The sequence below is a fragment of the Mus musculus genome, chromosome 1 (genome assembly GCF_000001635.26).
Source record: "Mus musculus strain C57BL/6J chromosome 1, GRCm38.p6 C57BL/6J".
NCBI classification, from domain to species: Eukaryota; Metazoa; Chordata; class Mammalia; order Rodentia; family Muridae; genus Mus; species Mus musculus.
The window spans coordinates 53,625,142-53,647,332 of NC_000067.6; the positions used below are offsets into that span (position 1 = coordinate 53,625,142).

Genomic DNA, 22,191 nt, shown 5'->3' on the forward strand with positions numbered 1-22,191 from the left:
AAGAAAGACTGTACCTGGTCAAACTTTGTCACCAAACTACCTCACTTGCATGGGAGAAAACACTGATTAAGTATAGCAGAGAATTCAGAATAAGTCTACAATGTGTGGCTATAAGACAAAAATTCAAGACCTACCATGTCCCAATGCATAAGCAATGGATTGATTTAGAAACTAATTTTCACAAGTAATAAATGTCTAGTCAAACTATGTACTTTTGAATTTAGCTAATTAGTTTCCTATAGAGCCCAGAGACTGGGTTTATGTTTCTCCCTACCTATAATAAATGAGTGATTTTTGTAGTGACTACATTGACCTTTGGAATACACTTTAAAACACAGAGATATTTTAAGCAACAATGAATCTTATTTGCTAATTTTGTTAAAGATTATTTTATGCAATAGAAACTCAGATTGAATAACCCCAAAATTTTTAAGACAGTAACATCTAGGAAGATAAGTAGATGGTAATGTGCGCAACTCCTCTTTCCACATGAGTTCTTTTCTAACAAAGAGGAAGGCACAGTGATTATACCTATTACCAGCCACAGAACTACTTGATGGCCAATAACAGTTAACAAAATGTAAATATGCCTCTTGAAGTCTGTATGAGTATGTAAAAGTGACCATACACTTAGAACTCCAGCCCAAACACAGAAAGACTTTAACAAAAGCAAGACTCTCTGAGTAAAATTAGCAATAAATGTAAAATTTAGTTTCAGTAATTTTAATAAATTTTGTTTAAGCAATAATTTGAAAAATATGTACATGTAACCATTTGAATTCATTTTTATAATTTTCATACATACAGAATTTTGAATGATTTTACGTTTACAGGTTCAGTTAAATATCTTAAATGTCTTAATTATCTTAAACTAAATGTAAAGGGTTCTAATTTAGATTTGAGGAATTTTATTTTTAAAAATTTTTATTTTTTAAAAAAATTTTACATTTATTGCTAATTTTACTCAGAGAGTCTTGCTTTCGTTAAAGTCTTTCTGTGTTTGGGCTGGAGTTCTGAGTGTATGGTCACTTTTACAAACTCATACAGACTTCAAGAGGCATATTTACATATCCCATAAAAGATAATGTTATAGGAGCATAAAATGGAACTGCTATTAGTTATTTTATATTACTTTGTCTGCTTTTAGATAGAGTGAAAAAATAATAGAAGTAACTAGAAAAATAACCAATGTAAAAATGGAAGGGTTTGATGAGGGAAACACTTCAGCCAACTGTCATAGAAGGTGTTAGAGCAAAACACAGTCTTTTCAGACACAGAAGAAAGCACTGCTCAAGGATTGAATATCTGTTGATTAAAATGGGGAATAAATGTACATCTCAGGTACCCTGACCTGTTCTGGCCAACATATGCTAGCTCGCCGGTCACTATTGTGAGCACCGTTCTCAAGAACATCTGGTTAGATGACTACATTTGTTGTTCTGATGCTTTCCAGTGTCCATGGCCTGTTGTGCCCTCTCACTCTGACCTGATTTGGTCAGTGAGATATTAGCTAATGTGACACCAGCAGAAAAGCACATATACAATAGGACACTTAAGCATCTACTCTGCTAGGGAAACCTACACAAGGAGCCTGCTGGAGCTTGGAGACTAATGGAGCAGAGTCAATTGCCAAAGAATATTTGCACCTGTCAATGCCACTGAGCACAAACTCAACGAACAGAGTGTATTATAACAGGTGGTCAAGTGACCACACAGAGGCCAGAAGGAGCACCGGGGAGAGGCCAGCCTGAAGCACCAGACTGCAGGCTTGTGAATGAAACATTTGAAGCACTGATGACTGGAAGCCTCTGATTTAACCTTCAGAGTGGTCTGTTTCTTTGCACTCTTGGGACAGTTCAGTCCCTACAGTGATGCAGGCTCTTCAACAGTACCTTCATCTCCATGAGCTCAGCTGTGTTTAGAGGCGTACTCAGAGCCTTTTCAGCTATCTTCTCAAACTCATCACATAGCCTGAAACAGCAGAAAAACCAATCTTACAAGTCTGTGATTTAATTTTAACCCCAACAGTATTTATTATTTAATGTTCCATTGCATGATTATGATTCATCTACGTGATGTCTAATGAATACAAATTCATATTAATTTACTTATTTGCCCCACATAAACTTAATGATATTCTGTCCTAGTCCATGCATCAGCATTAAATGACCCCTGAGCAGCTCACAGTCAGACACCAGAGACAGTTCTTTCAAGGGGAAGTTCCTGTGCCAATCCCAGGAGATGATACAAAGATGGGAAGTAACTAACTTTATTTACAGGGAGAGATTAAAAACAGGTCTGTAGCTCAGAAATGTCTGGTACATGCCAATACTTCCTACTGGTCTGTCTTGTAAGCAATAAAAATAATGAACAAACTTAGGGTTGGAAGAAAGAAAGTTCAGAGGTAAGGGACTTCAAGGGGGGGAAATCTTTACAAAAATTGTCTGGCAAAGAGCATGTGGACCATGCTGAGCTGAAGGTGGGGCTGGAAGATGGATATGCATTTTGAACATGTTTGCAAATCTCAGTGGCAGAATCAACAGAGAAGGGTAGGTGTACCATAAAGGATGCAGATAAGAGGCCATGGAGTGGAGCTGTCATGCAGATAAAAGTGAGAATAGGTAACACTGCTTTATAGGCTTCCTGGTGAGGTAGAGACATGGAAAAAGCAACTGGGCCATCCCTGTCCAGGGCTCCTACAACAGTTTTGCTGCACCTTCTGTAGGCCAGCGAGTCTGACATAATTAAAAACAATGGAGGAAGAAAGCCCAGCTGCCAGGAGCTCAGAGCGTGGTGAGAAGAGGTGGGGCTGTGATAAAATTATAGCAAATGTTTCACCCAGTACAAAGGCCTGGAATAGAAACATTCTGTGAGCAGGCGTAGTGATTCGCATCTGTAATCGTACTAGGATATTGAGAGGTGACTACTTGGAGTATCATGTTTTCCAAGATAGCCCAGGGACTTAGTGAGACCCTGCCCTCAAAAACTATACAAGGAATATTCTAGTTATTTCTGTGTTTCTACCTTTTAACATTAGAAAAGAGGTTGAAGGACCAGTTATACTAATTGTGCTTCTTGACTTAGATAAGTAGACATTCAGCTGCACTGTGATTGGTATTCTCTAAGTTTAGAATAACCAGCTGTCCTACCCCCACACCCTGTTTAGTCAACAGTTCTCCAGTTAAGAGAACAACTTGGTGGCTAGAGATGTAACTCAGTGGTTAAGGGCACTTGGCCGCTCTTCCAGAGGCCCTGAGCTCAAATGCCAACAACCACCTAGAGGCTCAGAATCATCTATAAGGGAATCTGATGCCCTCTTCTGATTTGGAGGCATACATGCAAATAGTGCACTCATATACATAAATAAGTACATCTTTTAAAATAAGTTTAAAATCTTTATAAAAATAACAACTTGCCAAGGCCTTAAAGTATCAGGAGCCATCTAGGACAGGCTAAGGCTAACAGGTGACCTTCCTGGGGGTGACCCACCACTTTTGCATGGTCTGTGATGAGTGAGCTCAATGGCAAGGACCCAAAGAGACTTCAGCTCAGGATTGCCTTTTGCAGCTAATAAGCCTTTCCTGTCCTTATTAAATTAATATAACGATACCTGAGCATTAGCCCACCCTATTGATCAGATTTCCTGCAGATCACCATAAAGATAAACTTTCAAGAATTAATGCTGTTTAGATGAATTAATGACTCTATAGAATTCCTGATTTGGTTCAAATAATTTCAGGAAGAAGGTTTTAAGTAATGGTTTTAGTTGCTTTGCTAGACAGATGTAATAAAGTTAGAATCAAGACTAGAATGTGCCCACTCCTCATATAGTAAGTAAAGGCTTCATAGTAAGAAACACAATGAGCTTTCATAATTACACAAAAAAGTGAAATAGGCTTGGGACAAATTTGTGTTCAAGGAAAAACATTTAGGTCTAAGGATAACCACAGGTGTGCACTATGATAAGGCAAGGCCATGTAAAAGCTGTTACTTTGAACTTGTACCGAGCATGTTAGAATGAAATCCCACTTTGAACTTACTATCAACATCCTTCTATAACTCCCATTTTATCTATGAGGAAATTTCTAAAGAATCTTTTGTCTAAGAAGGCCAAAGAAAAGAAATAAAGTTGTTGGTTGAATAGTTTGGCTTGGGGAGGGTGGTCTCTTGACACCCACCCACCCACCCATCCATCTATCTATCCATCCATCCAAATGTATATTTTGTCTGTATCTATGTGTGCATATAGATAAATGTGTACGTATATAAGCATACATGAATACTTATGGTGTTGATTTAGACAGATGGTTGGGCCTGACTAAAGTATGGATGTATGAATGTCTGTGCATATTTGCCTGTATAAAGCATTTTTATTCTTTTCCTTTCCTTTCCCTCTGGCTAACAAAGAGTTAACCAGTCAGGCCAGTGAAGGGCTCTGGCCTCCTGGATAGAGAAGGGAATGCAGGCATAAATCCTTTACCTAATCAACCATGCTGTTAGCAATAAGTGTTAACAGATCTGCAGTTTCTGGCCTCAGTAACTTAAAGTCAAGATAGGCATATGTTATTATAGAGAGCAACCCTACTCTCTCATAAGACCAAGTCTTGCCCCAAGGATGATCTTCCCTCTAAGCTGCTTCATTGAGGACCCAGCCCCTGGGTTAAGCTCCTGTCACTAAAGAATAATGATAGTATGACAAAGTTTGAATTTGACAGCACAACTCCTTAGAGTCCACCCACAGCTCCTATACAGATCGACTCTGAAAACTAATTTATGTATGGATTACACAAGTTTTAAAGTATGAAGTGAATGTCCACCTGACTTGTGCAAAAGAATGGAAGCACAATAATTAATTTAAATGATTAGGAAGGCATATGTTTAAAAACAAAAAAACATCCTGACAACTGCATCACAAAATGTCACTCCATGCAGAACACGTTTAGCATAACCCTTTCTTTGAAATCCCTGAGACACTGCTCGACCCACTTCCATTGCCAAGTGACACAAAGACCACTCCTAGAATGCAAACATAGCCACCCCAGTACTCCCGTACATTGTGTTTACTTCCTGGTGATCTCGGAACATCTTGGCTATCAGTTTCCCACAGATGACATCTGCTCGCTTCACCAAAGATCTGATCAGTTCCTCACAGTGCATTTCAAACATTCCCAAACAAACAGTCTGCAGAGTGAAAAAGATTTATGAAGCATGAATTGGAATAAGCATAAGTAAGAGGCTCTCTTCGTTTCTATTCTCCTGGCTGCTGATTTGTGTGTGCAATGTAATAAGGTCAGGTTTTGAGATTTTTGGTTCTTGATTTTTGGTTTTAAATTGTTGAACCAGGCATAATGGTTCAGGTGTATAACTCCTGAACTTGGACAACAAAACCAGGAAGAATGGATAAGTTTGAGGCCAGCCTTGACTACATAGTGAGTTCCAGGGCAACCTGGGCTAAAGGCCAAGATCCTGTATCAAAAACAAACTGAAGATAATAACAAATTCATATGTTGGGCTGCGGGAGTTTCTAATATCTGACCCACCTCTCCCCCACTTCCAGCAACAAATACTTGGTATTTTACATCCATCATGAGTAAATTTCATCATCATCACCATCACCATCATCATCATAATGGCTTTTTAAAGTTTAGGAAATTAGGTTATTGATAACTGAATGAAAATTAACTTCCTTTATTTTTTTTATTTCGATTAGTTTTGTTTGCTTTTAGACATTGTCTTGCTTTATAGTCCAGACTGTAGGTCATGAACTTGTAGTCTGCCTGCTTCCTGAATGCTGGCACTACAGGTGTGTACCACCCCATCCAGCAGTGAGTTTCACATATTTTATTTGTTTCATATTTAAAAAGTAATACATGGGCATAGTAGGGAATCTGAAGAATGGTTTTGATAAAGGGGCCAAGAGAGGATGTTTAGTAATCTTTAGTATCTTTAGTAATTGAAGGATGTACATTGTGGTGTCATTGCTGTTGTTTCCAAAACATTTGTCAATGTAAAATTTAAAAGTCAGGTTCTTGGAACTGGGGGGTGGGGGTGGGGGATTCCATACTTATGCTTCTTTCTATTCATGTTTCTTAAATCCCTTTCACCTTGCACTGGCATCTCATGCATGTGAGCACAAGGACGGTATGTGTCCTAGCTGCTCGACACTGAGACCCACGCCATGCTGGCAAGTGTCACCAGTTCTGGGCACATGCTCCTATTGACAGCACTCCTCGTTTTATCACTGTGGGCTCTAACACTAGATGTTACTACACCTGAGACAGACCATTCTCTTCCATCAAGAGTCATAGAAAAACAGGCAATTACCTTTTGAGATGTGTACTGTATTTCTTCTCCTAGCTTTTGGTATTTGCGAATTTCCTCTATTAGTCTCTCATAGTTCTGATTTTGAAACAGCAACTCATCAATATCACGCTCAGCTTTTCCAGTAATCAAGAACTGATACTTGTCATACATTTTGAGGTGCTCGGTTGGCGCCACGCTCTCTCGTAAAATCACCTCTCTAATCTTTTCCTTATGAGTGTCTATGATTTCATTCAGAATTATGGGCTTCAAGGTTGTTGGCTTAGATTTGCTTTCCTGAGCAGAGAAGGGAAATGATGTTATTTCATGTACCTTTAGATAAATTAACCCTACTATATTATCTCCCGGAAAGTGTTAATCTTACTATATTGCCTTTTCTATACACAAGAAAAGGCTGTTGTAATTTACTAATCTCTAATCTATAGAAATATGTTTCAATCCAACCTGAGGAGTTTTGTAAACTGTAGGTTTTGTGTAATTTTTGTTTTCCATAAGGGCTACCTGATGTTTTATTTTTGTTTGTTTTGTTTTTGTTTTTCAGTACAATTGGGCAAGTGGTCATTTGAAAATATATGCAAAAATAAAACCTAGGATGCAAAACAGAAAAGCCCAAACATTGCTGTGCTAGCTTTCCAAGGCTGGCTTTGGCCTGAACTCTTAAAAAGAAGATGCTCATGCAGAGCCCCATCACCACCCTCCTCAAACACTGAACTTTTGTTCAGGAAGCAGACAAGTGAGGTCAAACCAAAGAAAGATTGAGACTCACTAGGTGGCCTTTGAAGCTGATCCTTAGTTGCCAAATTCCTATTCTGCAACCATGGTTGGAATAATGGTGAGCAAGAATGCACAAGAGGACAATTTAATTAGCACATGAATATCAACATTCAACTCCTTCCCCTTGTAAATAAGAGGATCAATACATGTGTTGGCATAGTTTATAATCTGCATGGTAACTCCTAGAAACATCTGTGTTGTGCCATCCAGAAAAAGGCATTTTTAAATCTGTAATGAGTAGAAATCAGTCTATGGCGGGCTTTCTATGACACCGAAATTGATCTCACCACCTTAGGTATCCAGTGGGTGCCTGCCTGCTATGCCTCCTACTGGGCACTTCAGAAGATCAGTGGCTGAAAGCTACATTGTTTATAGGAACACTACTGAATGTTAGCACCTTGATCAGTCCCTCAGTCTTGGGCTCAGGATGCACTTGGTATTGTCTCTTCTACAAAACAGTTTAGAGTACTTCATCCCACACAATGGGCTGTGTGCAAGGTGGATTTATGGGTTCTCCTGTGAAGGTCATTAATACTCATCGTAGACTGTTGCTTACGTTTTTAGCAGCTTGTCTAATTTCTAAAATAGAGCTATTTTTCTAGACATAATTAGATTTTCAGACTGAGAATCACCTGAAATTTCTAATATTAAATTTAATTAGTGCCCATTGAGAGGTAAGAAAAATGATATTTCATGTGATACCTCAGGTGTTCAAAGAATATCATATTAGATCATAAGACAGTTATGAGCTTAGACTCATGGTGCCTCATCCCTTACCAGTTTGCCTTCCATGGGAAATAAAAGTGTATTTTAATCTATTTTCCATTCCTATCAAATATATTAATGAACAGAAATATATATCTGCTCCTGCATCTACTGCCAAAGGTCATTGAGACACCATGTAATTATTTTATTCAAACTAGTCTTATAATTTATTTCAAAATCTGGCTGAAACTCAAATCACCTAGAGACATCTAGGGGTAGTGATCATAGACAACTCTGTAATTTTTATTTTTAAAAATGTGACCAAGTAAAGTTGACAAAACCATTACCCCACATACAATGCCCCATGCAAGTCCTAGCTTTATAAATCTGACACAAAACAAATATTCTCTTCTCAAAAGTCTAAATTACATATTTTCATACTAATTTAAACTCATTGTGTACACTCATTTGTAATTCTTATCTTATTAACTTGCTATATCAGTGTGCTTCATAAGCTACCTTGACAATTTCTGTTCTCAAAAAAGGGTAAAATATTAGGAATAAATGCAATAAATGAGTTGGAGTTATGCAAAGGCAAAGCAAGCAGTAAATTTTGACAGACTTCAAAATGTGGTAATATGAAGAACCAATAAACAGAAAACAACTATTTCAGAATACATGAGTATTTAAGAAAATTACTAAATTTGGTTCTTCTAATATATCACAAGGAATAAAAGTAAAAGGGGAGGGGGGAGCTATGGAGCCAAAATGGGAGCAGGTCATTGTGTGCTTGCATGAGCCTGAAGACTTCAACCATCTTTATGGTCAAAGATTTGTTGATTCCCCAGCAAGGAGGGCATGGGGGCAGAGTATGGCTGTCAGAAGACAAAGTGTCAGAGTAGAGCAAAGTAGCACTCTCAGGAGACATATCTTGACAAAACTTAAAGGACACAGAACCTTTTAATTGGAGGTGGGAGGGGGCAGGGGATGAGGAATTTGCCTATGATAGAGAAAGAAATAGTAGCCGTAGCAGTCCACTATCAGAATTCTAGTCTCTAACTTGGATAAGCACAGAACCAGTGTGTCTAAAGTATCATTAAGTCAAAAATTGTTCAGTCAAAGCTGAGCCTTCCAGAGCTTTCAAATGATTACCAAATCCCAGAGAAGCCAACTTGGGCAGCAGCCACAGAGATGTCCTGAGGTCTTATGTCTGTCACATAGTAAAAAGGGAAAGAACCCAGAGGTATTAGCCACCATGGGCAGAGTTCTACCAACAGCAGAATCACACAGGCCAAGACCACAGACAGTGGTATTCTGAATGGAAATTTAGAATTAGTGAATTCTAAACTCAGAATGGAAAAGAATTAGTATATGTAAAAACCAAAAAAATTTAATTAGTAAGTAGTAAGGGCCATCAAAAAATGTCCAAGTCTGTTTGTACGAAGAATAATAAAATTTCTAGAAAATAAATAAAATAGTTGCTTCCGCTGAAGGGGACATTGTCTTCCCAATGTATAATTTATTTTTTATTCTTTTTCCTCTTTTATTAAACACAAATTATTTTCTCATACAGTATAATTTGGACACAGTTTCCCATTTCTCAACTCTTCCCAGTCCCTCCAACTCTTCTCCCATCCAGATTCACTTCCTTTCTGTCTTTCATTAGAAAAGAATAGCCATGTATAATTTTATAGTCAAAATGTTAAGTAATCTAAACCTGTCCAGTTGGGGCTTCTATGCTATGATGTAACACCATGACCAGAAGCAAGTTGGGGACCAAAGGGTTTATTTTGTTTATACTTCCACATCATGGTCCATCATCGAAGGATATCAAGGGCAAGAACTGAAGAGAACAGGAAATTAGAGGCAGGAGCTAAGACAGAAGTGATAGAGGGGTGCTGTTTACTGACTTGCTCCCCATGGCTTGCTCATTCTGCTTTCTTTTAGGTTCCAGGACCGCCAGGCAAATGTGCCCATCAATCACTAATTAGGAAAATGCCTTCCAGACTGACATTAGGGAGGTAGTTTCTCAGTTGGGGCTCCCTCCTCTCAGAGGACTCTAGCTTGTGTCAAGTTGACATAAAATTGGCTAACACAAAACCAAGTCGTGAATTACATATAAGATAAGCACATACTGCATATAAAAAAAAATCATTTAGGAATATACAAAAACCCTATTGTCTCTTTTTTTTTAATATAAAAATTAAGAATAACCACTCCAAACCCCAGCTAAGTGATGCGTCTACTAGAGGCTAAGATAGGCTGTGAGGTGTGATGGGGGTGAACTTCCAGGGCAGCAATCAGAATATCCTTGTTACTTACCCATTGGGAATACAATTTTGTCTCAACTCTTGGCACAAAGCTGACAGCCTTAATCATGATTTCATAGATATTTATAAGACTATCTATGTATTCATTAAACTCGGGTTCAAACTTAATGGCCTCTTTATCAAGAACCAGCCTCATGATGAAACCTGGATGTTCAAAAACTCTAATTGATTCCTGTAAAATTAAATAAAAATAACCATAGGTATACATAGAGATATAGAGATGTGGAGATTAATTGCTGTGAATGAAAATTATGCCAGCCCCAATTAAATACTCAGAACGCACTTTCTCTTGTACCTGAGACACCTAAACAAGTGCAAATCCTACTGAAAAAAAACTGCAGGAGTGATTGACATCCTTGGTACTGCTTGGTACTGTCTTACCGGACCTAGAGGTTAACTAGTGGGTCAAGCACATTGATCCTAAGGCACTGTTCATGCTGTAGGAAACAGTCTCCTTCCTGAGATAAAAGGAACTCCTCAAAGCAAGCTATACCCAAGCCTTCAAAACTCAACCATCCCCCAAGTATTTACCCAAATCCTCACCATTGTGATGATAATCTTATCCAAACTGTTCAAATTGACCTAACCTTTTAGCATGCAAGTGTAATAGATCTGAAGATTCTATTCCATCCTGCTATCTCATCAGAAAAGCTACCTTGCCAGTTTCCTTTCTGAAAGGGCACACCTTTCAAAGGCACACCTGCTAGCTGAGCTGGACTTACCAGAGGTTGGGCGATGAGGTCTGTGAAGTCTTGCATGGAGACAAGAATGAGGTCCTGCAGCTGTAAGGTCATGAGTGTAGCAGCGCAGTTGAAAAAAGAGTCCAATTTGGCAGTGCTCTTGCCAGTTGGCAATTGCTTTTTTTTATTGCCTTGGTTAAAAATATTCTGCACTTCTGGAAACCACCTTGAAAGAACAAAAGACATTTAGAAGTCAATACTCTCAGTGTATATTTCCACTTACATTAAGCATTAACAGTAAATTCTAGACATCCAAAGGTCTTCATAAAGGGGTATATTGCTAAGTGACATTATCCCCTCTCTGAGCCCTAAGTGTTAGAGTATTTCACTTCTCCAAGGAAAAGAAATTTTAAGTCATATCCAATAGAAAATGACTCAATAATGGTGTGCTGTAAGACATAAATCTACCTTTGCAATTACAGTTCCTGCAGGTTTTGAAGAAATATAGGCAATAACCTTACTGGACACTTCTCTCCAGGCTCTTAAATGATCCCCATGGAATATCTGTTAGTTTAAAGCCATAGAGTGAGTAACTGATCAAAGAGCTAGCTTATACCAAGTTAAACTCACATGGTATGCCATGTTCCCATTTCCCATTTAGCTTAAAAACAAGGCACAAATCAAAAACATCATGGATTTTATTTTCCCAATTTCCCTTAATGTGAAATACTGAAAGAATGACTGTTTTAAAATGAAGTTTCAAAGGTGTATGTGTCCTTGTAATAAAAGAATAATGGTGCAATTTCATATGTAGGTACCTCATGTTGAAAATCACTGAAGTTTTCAGCTTATAAAATCCTTGTTGGTACTGCAAGATTAAAGAACGCTGATACTTTCTGCCATGAGGGATAATGAACTTTTAAACAATAGTTGATAGAAATGATCAGAGTGTCCTAACAGAAGAAATCTAAGTTCTAAATATAAACTTTTGCTTTACATGTACTGCAAGTCCACTTATGTCCTATGCACAGTATTTCAGAAGGTATAAAAAGATATTACATCATTTTTTCAGCTCATAATAATGAAAGCAGTAGGTGCATCATGGGAAATAGCTAGAAGTCAAAGGACAGAGAGACACTTTACGTTTAAATCTTGGAGAAAGGCTTTACAATGAAAATAGTAATTACCAAAGCCCTAGCAGAAGCATTTGAGGTAGAAATAGGGTAAAAGCTAAAAGAACTCATGCTATGTTTCCATAAGCCCAAGGTCAAAGGATGCTCAGAGGGGAGGACAAGAGAGATAAGAGTCACAATGCAAGTTTTCAAAACAAGTTAAGAAGCTGTACTTATTATTTTGTCAACAAATGAGAGATACTAAAATGAAGGGGAACATTTACAGAAACACAGGAATGGAGAAGTCATTTATAATTTGCAAGGGTCTATCTCAATGATTCTCAACCTGTGGGTTGTGACCTCTTTGAGAGTCACATGACTCTTTCACAGAGGTCATATGTCAGATATCCTGCAAATCACATATGCATATATATGTTATTATTATTCATAACAGTAGCAAAATTACAGTTATGAAGTACAAACAAAATAATTTTATGGTAGGGGGTCACCACAGCCTGAAGAACTGTATTGAAGGGTCACAGCATGAGGAAGTTGAGAACCACTGCGCTATCTAAATATTGGGTAACCGCCAGCTAGGAAGATAGCTCAGCTGGTAAAGTCCTTTCTGAGTAAGCATGAGGACCTGAGTTCAGTCCCTAGAACACACATTAAAACACCAGTAAAGCAGTGCACTCCAGACTCCAGTGTTGGTTGGACAGAGACTGGAGGAACTCTGGGGTTTCCAGAGAGCCAGTAAAGTCAAACCCACAAACCTCAGCCAATCAGAAAACCTGTCTCTAAAAACAAGGTGGAGACATCTAAGGACAACATCACATGCACATGTGTGGGCATCTCAGCACACATGATTGCTTGAATGTACATATGTGCATGTGTGTGCAAACACACACAGTAAAAATGGGCCTGCCCATGGCAGAAGCAATGGGAATTAAGATAAAAGGGACACAGATGGCATCTCAATGAATGGTAGTCAGAAAATAGGTCTTAATAGATATAAAAAGATTGAGCTGCAAAACTAGAAATCAAAACATGATGACTGGAGAGTCACAAGTATGTGGAGATAAGCTATACACAGACATAAAGAGACAAAAATCACAAGACCAATTACAAAAATAATTTGAGTGAGTATGACATTATTATATACTAAACTGAGGAATAAACAAACATCAATGAACAGTGGGAATTTTTAGCTCTAAGCATCTATATTAAAATACAAGCAATTTCCACTAGATATTTCAAAAGAAAAAGAGCAAACTAAACTCAAGACAAGAAGGGACCATGGTCGTATGATAGAAGCAAGTCCTCATTTGAGGTTCCCTCTTCACAGGTGTCTTTAGTTTGTATCAAGTTGACAAAAACTAACCAGCACAGTGCTACACCATAGACAAGCTTAAAAACATGCTTCCCATAAGAAACCCAAAAGAAATGGCCACATACAGCTGAAATGTAATTTCCCAAATAGAAAAGTTAACAGACACAAAACTAGGATCAGTGATCAGCAGAGGCTTGTGGGATGGAGAACAAGGGGAATGCCTGCCAAGGGAAAAAGTGTTGCTTTGGGGCAAAGAAAACCTTCTGGAACTTAGTGGTGATGACTGCCCAGTTGTATGAATGCTATATAAGCCACAGCTCTACACCTATACAAAAGTGAATGTCATGGTAAGTAAATAATATCTCAAAAAATAGTACTCTGCTATGATCAGTGTGGAGGGAATGAGAAATTGTAGATGAACAATAAGGATTTTTAAAAGCCACAGAGTTTAGGGTGCTCTGGCAATGGTCCAGACCAAGAACCTCAGACTTAGAAGAGAGTACGTAATTGTTATGGACATGATGTGACTTGAACATAGGTGGATATGCTCTGTGTGCTTGGCAAGGGCCTAGAGCTCAGAGGACAGATGTGATGCTGCAGTGGGTCAGCCCAACGGGATGATGGAATTGATGTAGATGTAAAGATGAAAAAGACTCAGGGAGTCCCCCTTTTAGGAGACAATGAGGTGAAGAAAGTCAGAAAAACTACAGGGGTGTGAATGAAGAGCTAGAAAAATAGAGATGCAGGTCTAGAAAGTGGACAGAGCATAGCAGCTGCTGAGGGCCAGGGGGACCTGCAGGGCACTAGTTCACTTCACTAGTTTGTCTGCTGTGAGCTGGTTTCTGCCTTTCAGTAATGATGAACACATCCTGGCTCACCAAACTGTGTTTCGAGTCAGTGTGAATGCACCAGGAGTGGGAACACACAATGATAACCAATCTACATTCTTATCAGAAAAGTCAATGAAGTTTTGAGCTCTACTCTATTCTGTGACACCATCTCATTCAAGTTTGAGGTGGGGTTTGTCCTCAGAGCTACAGGCTGAGGTAATCCATCCATGGCCTGTCCTGAAGATGTCATCATCTGCTCTGCACTGTTATACAGCTCCATTCTTTATCTGCTCTCTACTTTTATTTTTCTGTCAACGGTATATAACTTAATATATAATCAAATTAAAAGGTTAACTTTTAAAAAGTATTATTATTTTAATTTATTGGAGAAAAAAAATTAAAAATCTTAAATGATCAACATACATTTCTACTTAACTTTTAGAAATTATGAGGTGGTCAAAACTTTTGTGTCTTTTGTTAATTTTAATTTGACCTAATTTTAATGTCCTATATTTAATAAATTAATGATCAAGCTAAAGACAATTGTCCTATGTGGCCCCATGTAATTGTCTGGCACCTATGTAATTAATTATCATATGTGTCTATTCCATTCTGAAGGACCAATCCAAGGAGATATTTAATTGTTTTTTAATAGATCTAATATCATTGAAGTCACAAACTTTTTAAAGTCATATGCATTCCCTTCTGGGTCATCCTCTAAATGTTTTTATGTTCCCCACCCAAAGCCATGAGAGAGCACAGCTTGTGCCTGGCATGTAGATGTCACACAAAGCCTGGTGGTGACTAGAGCATGATCGTTTCTGCCTGGTGTCCACCAGCTCACAGTGCAGAGGCCATAGCAACAAATTTACAAGAAGGCCTCTGTTAGTGACAAGCATTTAAACTTCTTTCTACTTGTTGCTGTCTGCAACATCTGGACACGTTACAGACCAAGATAACTAAGGACAAATTTAACTCTGAGACAGAAATGTGTTTTTTAAAAAAACAAACAAACCCTGTTGAAGTGGATTTTCTAAAAGTTGTTGAAATGAAACACTTCACCAATCACATCTTTAAGCTTAAACATTCCTACTGAGAGTCCAAAACGTTACGTTTTAAGTAGCGTCTCCTTGGCAGATTCCATGTGTTTAATGACAATGTTCTGAAATTCTGACAGCTCTAATGCATCCTGGCAGCTGTGAAACTCTTCTATGTCAACTAAACGTAATTTCCTGCAAGAGATAAAAATAAACAGCAATTTAAGATAAAGATTTTGTGGTATTTATGATTTTGCTAATTTGTCTGTTCTGAAAAATACCATATTCCTAGATTTATCATCAAAATCTGTACTCTATAAAACTCAACTGTCAAGAACATGAGATTTTCTGTGGTGGTCAGTTTTCTGTTGCTGTGGCACAATGCGAGAGAAAGACAAGGACAGAATGGTTGTTTTGGCTCCTGATTTCCAAAGTTTCAGTTCATGATCTGTTGCTTGGCTCTCTTGTTTCAGGGTCTGTGGTGAAGCAGAGCTTCATGGTGGAGTGACAACGGTGACACAGAAATGTTCATCTCATGGCAACTGGGAGGAGGGAGGCCAAGGCAGCTGTGAGGAGGGAGGCCAAGGCAGCTGGGAAAAAGGGAGAAAGGCAAAGAGCTTTTGAAAGTGAAGGACCTGAGGACAAGATACAGTCTCTGAGGGCAGGCCTCCAGGATCCACTCTTCAGCTAAGACCCACCTCCTTAGTTCCTGAGTTTCCTTCCTTTCCCAACAGGCCTACGGATGGTGAGCTCACAAACTGATTAATCTACTGAGGCCAGAGCCCTCTCCATCCACTCTCTCCCCGCAGCCTTCTCTGAATACTGAGGAACTGAGAACAAGCCTGAAGTTGAAACATATGAGCTTCATAGGGGACCTTTCAGACCAAAAACCATAACAGTGACTCAAATTTTAAAGCCATATATATATATATATATTCAACAGAAATACGACATTGGGGAGCATCACTGCTAAGTGGAAGAGTATAGTAACTGGAATTTGGTGAGAATTTAAACTGAACTTTCACAGAAACCAGAAGGGTTAGAACAGAAAGGGTGATAAAGCTTGATGCATTCAGAGCTGGCTTCTTTTTTATTATTATTAAATATTTTCTTCATTTACATTTCAAATGCTATCCTGAAACTCCCCTATACCCTCCCTCCATCCTGCTGCCCAGACCACCCACTCCTGCTTCCTGGCATTCCCCTGTACTGGGGCATATAATCTTCCCAAGACCAAGGGCCTCTCTTCTCATTGATGGCTGACTAGGCCATCTTCTGCTACATATGCAACTAGAGACACAAGCTCTGGGGGTACTGGTTAGTTCATATTATTGTTCTTCCTTTAGGGTTGCAGACCCCTTTAGCTCCTTGGGTACTTTCTCTAGCTCTTCCATTGGGGGCCCTGTGTTCCATCCAATAGATGACTGTGAGCATCCACTTCTGTATTTGCCAGGCACTGGCGTAGCCTCACAAGAGAGAGCTATATCAGGATCCTGTCAGCAAAATCTTGCTGGCATATGCTGGCTTCTAATACCAAGTAATAACACTTCTTCAAAAGGAAGCCCTGAGGAGCAGGGAGCCTGGGGAGGGGAAGCTCTCTGCCAAGGAAGCCCCAGATCCCCCAAATCCTACACCTTTGTGAATATATAAAGACATAGGACTTGCTGAATCCCAGATCAGTCACAGGGATGCTTGGTAAGATACTTTGGGGGGGAAATAATAGAACATATCTTCATTTATATGTAAAAAATTTGTTAAACACTTACGCTTTAAGACGTTGCAACAAATCACCCATTGTAGAATGTGTCTGTGGGATGCATGTACATATGAGGGTGTCTTAGTTTGGGTTTTGTGAAGAAATGCCATGACCAAGAACTCTTATAAAGGACAACATTTAATTGGGGCTGGCGTATAGGTTCAGTGGTTCAGAGATTTACTCCATCATCATCAAGGCAGGAGCAATGAAGCATGTACTCAGGCATGGCGTGGGGGGAGCTGAAAGTTCTACATCTTGATCTGAAGGCTGCTAGAAGACTGGCTTTTCTGCACTGAGAAGAGCTGCAAAGCCCACCTCCATGGTGATGCACTTCCTTCAACAAAGCCACACTTCCTGATAGTGCCACTCCCTGGGCCAAGCATATTCAAACCACCACAGGGGACATCCACAGAACAATGTAGAAAATGTCCTCAGCACTGCAACTGTTCAGTGTGTCACTTCTTTGGCTTGTGAGGAGGAAACACGACGTCACAGTTCTCATAGGTGCAGGGATGCCCCAGGTTTTAGGGCGTCTAAAGGAAGGTTGTCTTTAAGAAATTTAAATTTGCGTTACTTCGGTAAAGTTTAAGCCATGTCTCCATGTCGGCATATTGCTGGAGAGGAGTACTTCTGTGAGTTTGTAACAGGCCTCTGAGAGAGAGCATGTTAAGCTATCATCCCCGGACCACATGGCAGGTCCTCTTCTGCTGAAGGGGCAAAGCTTGTTGTTCCAGGTGCACCAAGAAACCTTCATATCCACCTCTGCTAAGCCTTTCCTGTCCACAGCTGCTCGGGCCCCACTAGATACTCCTGGGAGGCAGGCTACACTCTCCATCAGCTGTCAGGGGACTTCAGTTGCAGGCTATTAATTTGAGCAATGTTTATCACGTTTGTGAAGTGTTCCGAGCACTGCAGCAGCTAATGTTATGGGTCACTCAAAACAAGGAATGGACACTAAGTCCCTTAGCTAGGAGTATCCTTAAACCACCCACGGTGATTAGACACAGAAGACATGTACGATGAGTTAGATGTAAAAGACAGTGTTCACTTATTATTCTAAATGTTACATATTATTTATTAAAACCATGTTTTCATATTTGCATTATATTTTAATTTACAATTAAAATAATAAAAGAAATAAACCAGATATGACTAAAATGCATAATTTTTTAAAAAATTAGTAAGAGGGCATAGATGATGGCTTTTTGGTTAAAAGCACCTATTATTGCACAAACCCAGGTCATCTCCTAGAACCAACACTGCAGGCTTACAGTCAACCCTAACTCCAGACCTAGGGAAAATCCAATGCCCTCCCCAGGTACCCAGCATACAGTATACACACATACCTGTAGGCAAATCACTCACAGGCATTAAATAAATAAACCTAAGCTTTTCTTAGTTTCAAAAAGCCCAGAAATACTCACTTAAAAGTGCTATGCCACAGATCTAGCACGGCCAGCATCATTGGGTTCATTGCATTCAAGTGATCCCTAATGTAACTGCATGCAGATAGGAAAGACCTCCTCCATGGCTTTGGCAAGACTTCCATTCTGAAATACAAAGAAAAACTGAGTACCCTCCCTAAAAATCAAAAGCAGCATTGGTTTGGGCATTTGGCTCAGTAGTAGAGCACTTGCCTAGATCACCCAAGGTCCTGTGTCTAGTCCTAAGCCCTACAAAAAGTATTTTTTATAATAAAGATATATTTTGAATAATAATCATTTTTGTTCTACTATCATCTCTTAGAAATTACAAAATATGTACCTACACATATGTAGCAGATATGCAGCTTGGTCTTCATGTAGGTCCCCCAACAACTGTAGCAGGGGCTGTCTCTGAATCTGTCGCCTGCCTATGGATCCCATTCCCCTAACTGGTTTGCTTTGTCTGGCCTCACATTCAGAGGTATTTAGAGACAAAAATACCTTGTATTTAAATATTTAAAACAAACTTCATGATTATTGTCAAGATTAAGTTGTGCTAACCACAGAGTATATATTGTAGAATATAATTACATATTTTGCAATTTCTACTACTTTTTTTTTCATTCATCCTGATCACAGCCCCACCCTTCATCTCCTCCCCTGAGGCACATCTCTGCAGTGATAGGTGCATTCTCTCCCACTTGTAAATAATGTACAATGATAAACTGCAAACAATGGCAAGCTAGCTTTTCTAAATGGAGGCTACAGCTTCACTTCAGTTGCTTTGATATAATACTCTGACAAAAGGCAATGTAAGGGAAAGAGAAGTTTTCAGTTTACAATTCCAAGTTGTAACCCATTGTAGAAGGAAAGTCACAAAGGAAAAATCTCAGAACAGCTATTGCATCATACACAGTCAAGAGCAAAGAACTAATATATGCATGCTGAATAGTTCAGAACCCAATGTAGAGAATGATGTCACCAACAATGGGCTAAGTTTTCTTCTATACATGAACAACCAAGACAATCCTCCACTGATATGCTTATAATAGAACCTGATATAAATAGTTCTTTATTAGAACTCTCATCCTGGTGATTCTAAATTGTCAAATTGACAGTTAAAGCCAAATCATTTACAAATCACACACATGTACTTGCGCACACATGCACACATGCACACACACACACACACACACACACACACACACACAACCATTCTTATTTGAAAACATATTTTCAAATATATTTACATGTTTTCAAATATGTAAGATATCCTCTGTGGGATATCCTTACCATATTTGGACTTCTGAGATTTCTGGCTCTATGATGCTAGAAAAGCAACACATTTGGATTTTGATTTTATCCTGAGCTGGCTTTGAAGATGCTAGGCAGTGCACTGTGGGGTAGCCCACTGTGCAGCTGGCAAGGTACTCATGAATGGATCTGTAGCACACTGTATCACTAAACTGTGGTACTCCATGGTCAGGTATATCAAATGCATGTTTGACTTAAAGTATTTTCAATCATCTGTATACTTGAATATGTCCACTTTATGTCCATAATTTTATCATCAATTTTGTTTAACACTTGATTTAGGCAGTCAAGACTTCCTCTTTTCCCTACATCTGGTTGTTGCATAAATATAACCACTAATATAATTCCCAAGTCTCCTACATAGGCCTACTGGTGGCCCAAGTGCCACACATGATGACCCCATGTAACAAAGAGAAATCAGATTCCATTGTCCCGCTCCCTAACTGGCAGTTAGTGTGTTACCTCTGTAGTAGGAAGAAAATGAGGATAGGAAACAGAAATGAGACAGGCAATTTAATGCCTGGATTTTATTATTGTCTTTGGCCATAAGCCGAAAGAAAGAGAGAGAGAGAGAGAGAGAGAGAGAGAGAGAGAGAGAGAGAGAGAGAAAAGAAAGAAAGAAAGAAAGAAAGAAAGAAAGAAAGGAAGGAAGGAAGGAAGGAAGGAAGGAAGGAAGGAAGGAAGGAAGGAAGGAAGGAAAGAAAGAAAGAAAGAAAGAAAGAAAGAAAGAAAGAAAGAAAGAAAGAAAGAAAGAAAGAAAGAAAGAAAGAAAGAAAGAGAAAGAAAGTAAGTTAGTTCATGGTTAGAGGCGAGAAATGCTAGAAACATGAGGCAGTGTGTGATCTTTCATCTGGTTCCTCAATGAGTTTATGACCACCTAGTCAAATGGGAGAATACTATAGTGGCCTTGACAGGGCTCTCTAGTAGCTGTTAGGTGAGATCACTTCTCTGGTTGAGTATGCCAAGCTGACAACCCAAGCTACAAAAGCATAAATGGGTTAATTCAGTTGTATGACAACACATTTTGATTAAGAAACAACAACAAAACAAAACAAAACAAAAACTCTTACATTCAAAGAAAAGGGAATTGTTTGCTGGACCTCACAGTCAGAAATAATAATGCACCTTAAGGTCACTTAAATTTAAGACTGCTATCCTACTGTGTGCTCAATCTATTTGTTTAATCTGCTTTTAAGTGAACAATGTAAAAACAAACCTTAGATTTCTTATGTAATTAACTTTTACAATCTAAATTAATACATAACTGTAACCTTAAATTACATACACTTACTGGGATAATAATTTAATAAAAATAGGAGGAAAAAGTAGCATTACAAAGATTCCTGTAAATATCTCTCATTGATTCCCCCATGAGATGGCTTCTGTATTGTTTAATAAAAGAGAAGGGGTAAAGCCCTTTATTTGGGACACACACAGCAATGAGGTGGGGGGGGGGAGTCGCAAGACAACATTCAGGAAGCCCTTTATTAGGGACAAGCTCACAGGGATACACACAGAGACAAAGAGACAGGGACACTCAGAATCATGAGACAATATTCAGACAGGCACAGGTTCACACTCCTATAGCAGAAAGACAGAACAACAACAGAAAAAAAATACAAAGAAAGAGTAGGGTAGAGAATACAAATCTGGGCTTCCTCTTGATTAAATGAGACTAAGGAGAAATGTGTTTGTTTATTTCCTTAATCTGACATCAACATACTATGGGTGATTGATTTTACCAAGGTGCTCAGACTGAGCCAAGTTGTTTGAACAGTCGATCACTCCACCAAAGAGCTACTCCACAAGAGAGTGGAATTTCCTCTAGGAAGGCAGGCTCACCTTAAAACGTACTAAAAGGAGGGGTAAAGTATTTAGCCCTTTGATGTGTATGGTGGTTTGAAAATGCTTGGCCCAGGGAGTGGCACTATTAGGAAGTATGGCCTTGTTGGACTAAGTGTAGCCCTTTTGGAGTAAGTGTGTCATTGTGGACACGGACGTTGAGACCTTTTTCCTAGCTGCCTAGAAAACAGTCTGCTCCTAGTTTTCTTTGGATGAATATGTAGAACTCTCAGGTTGTCCATCACCATGCCTGTCTGGGCACTGCCATGCTTCCTACCATGATGATAATGGACTCTGAACCTCTGAACCCATAAGCCAGCCCCAATTAAATGTTGGCTTTATAAGATATGCCTTGGTCATGATGTCTCTTCACAGCAATGGCAACCCTAACATAATGAGATAGTATATTTTCCTTCCCATAGTTTCACCTTAGCAAAGTCCCTGAAGAAAATATATATTTAAATAAAATAAATAAAAATATAGATAATATATTTATAAATATGTAATATAAAAATATATAAAGCACATATATGAGAAATGTATGCATATATGAGGAAATACAAACATGAGAATATCTTTTTTAAATCTGGCAGTAGTTATATATCGTTTGTCATACAGAGTTAATGCCATTAGGACACATGCTCACTTACTCAGCACGGTGAGGTGGGAGTTCAGTTATCTTGCCATCATCATCTTTTTCTCTGGGATCTTTTAAAACAAAGTCAACTAAGAAAAA

At 38.8% G+C, this 22,191-nt stretch overlaps 1 protein-coding gene across 3 annotated transcripts in view; it reads right to left on the bottom strand.

Moving 5' to 3' along the window:
- Positions 1–22,191, bottom strand: part of Dnah7a (dynein, axonemal, heavy chain 7A) — a 310,307-nt gene that overhangs the window by 228,147 nt on the left and 59,969 nt on the right. For all 3 annotated transcript variants that reach the window (XM_006496179.4, NM_001252070.1, XM_017321900.2), the window contains 8 exons: positions 22,106–22,181; positions 18,300–18,425; positions 15,195–15,314; positions 10,853–11,036; positions 10,123–10,302; positions 6,325–6,597; positions 5,054–5,181; positions 1,893–1,971 (listed from right to left, as the gene is read on the bottom strand). In XM_006496179.4, the coding sequence (XP_006496242.1) occupies positions 1,893–1,971; positions 5,054–5,181; positions 6,325–6,597; positions 10,123–10,302; positions 10,853–11,036; positions 15,195–15,314; positions 18,300–18,425; positions 22,106–22,181 (1,166 nt within the window). The remainder of the gene's footprint in view (positions 1–1,892; positions 1,972–5,053; positions 5,182–6,324; positions 6,598–10,122; positions 10,303–10,852; positions 11,037–15,194; positions 15,315–18,299; positions 18,426–22,105; positions 22,182–22,191) is intronic.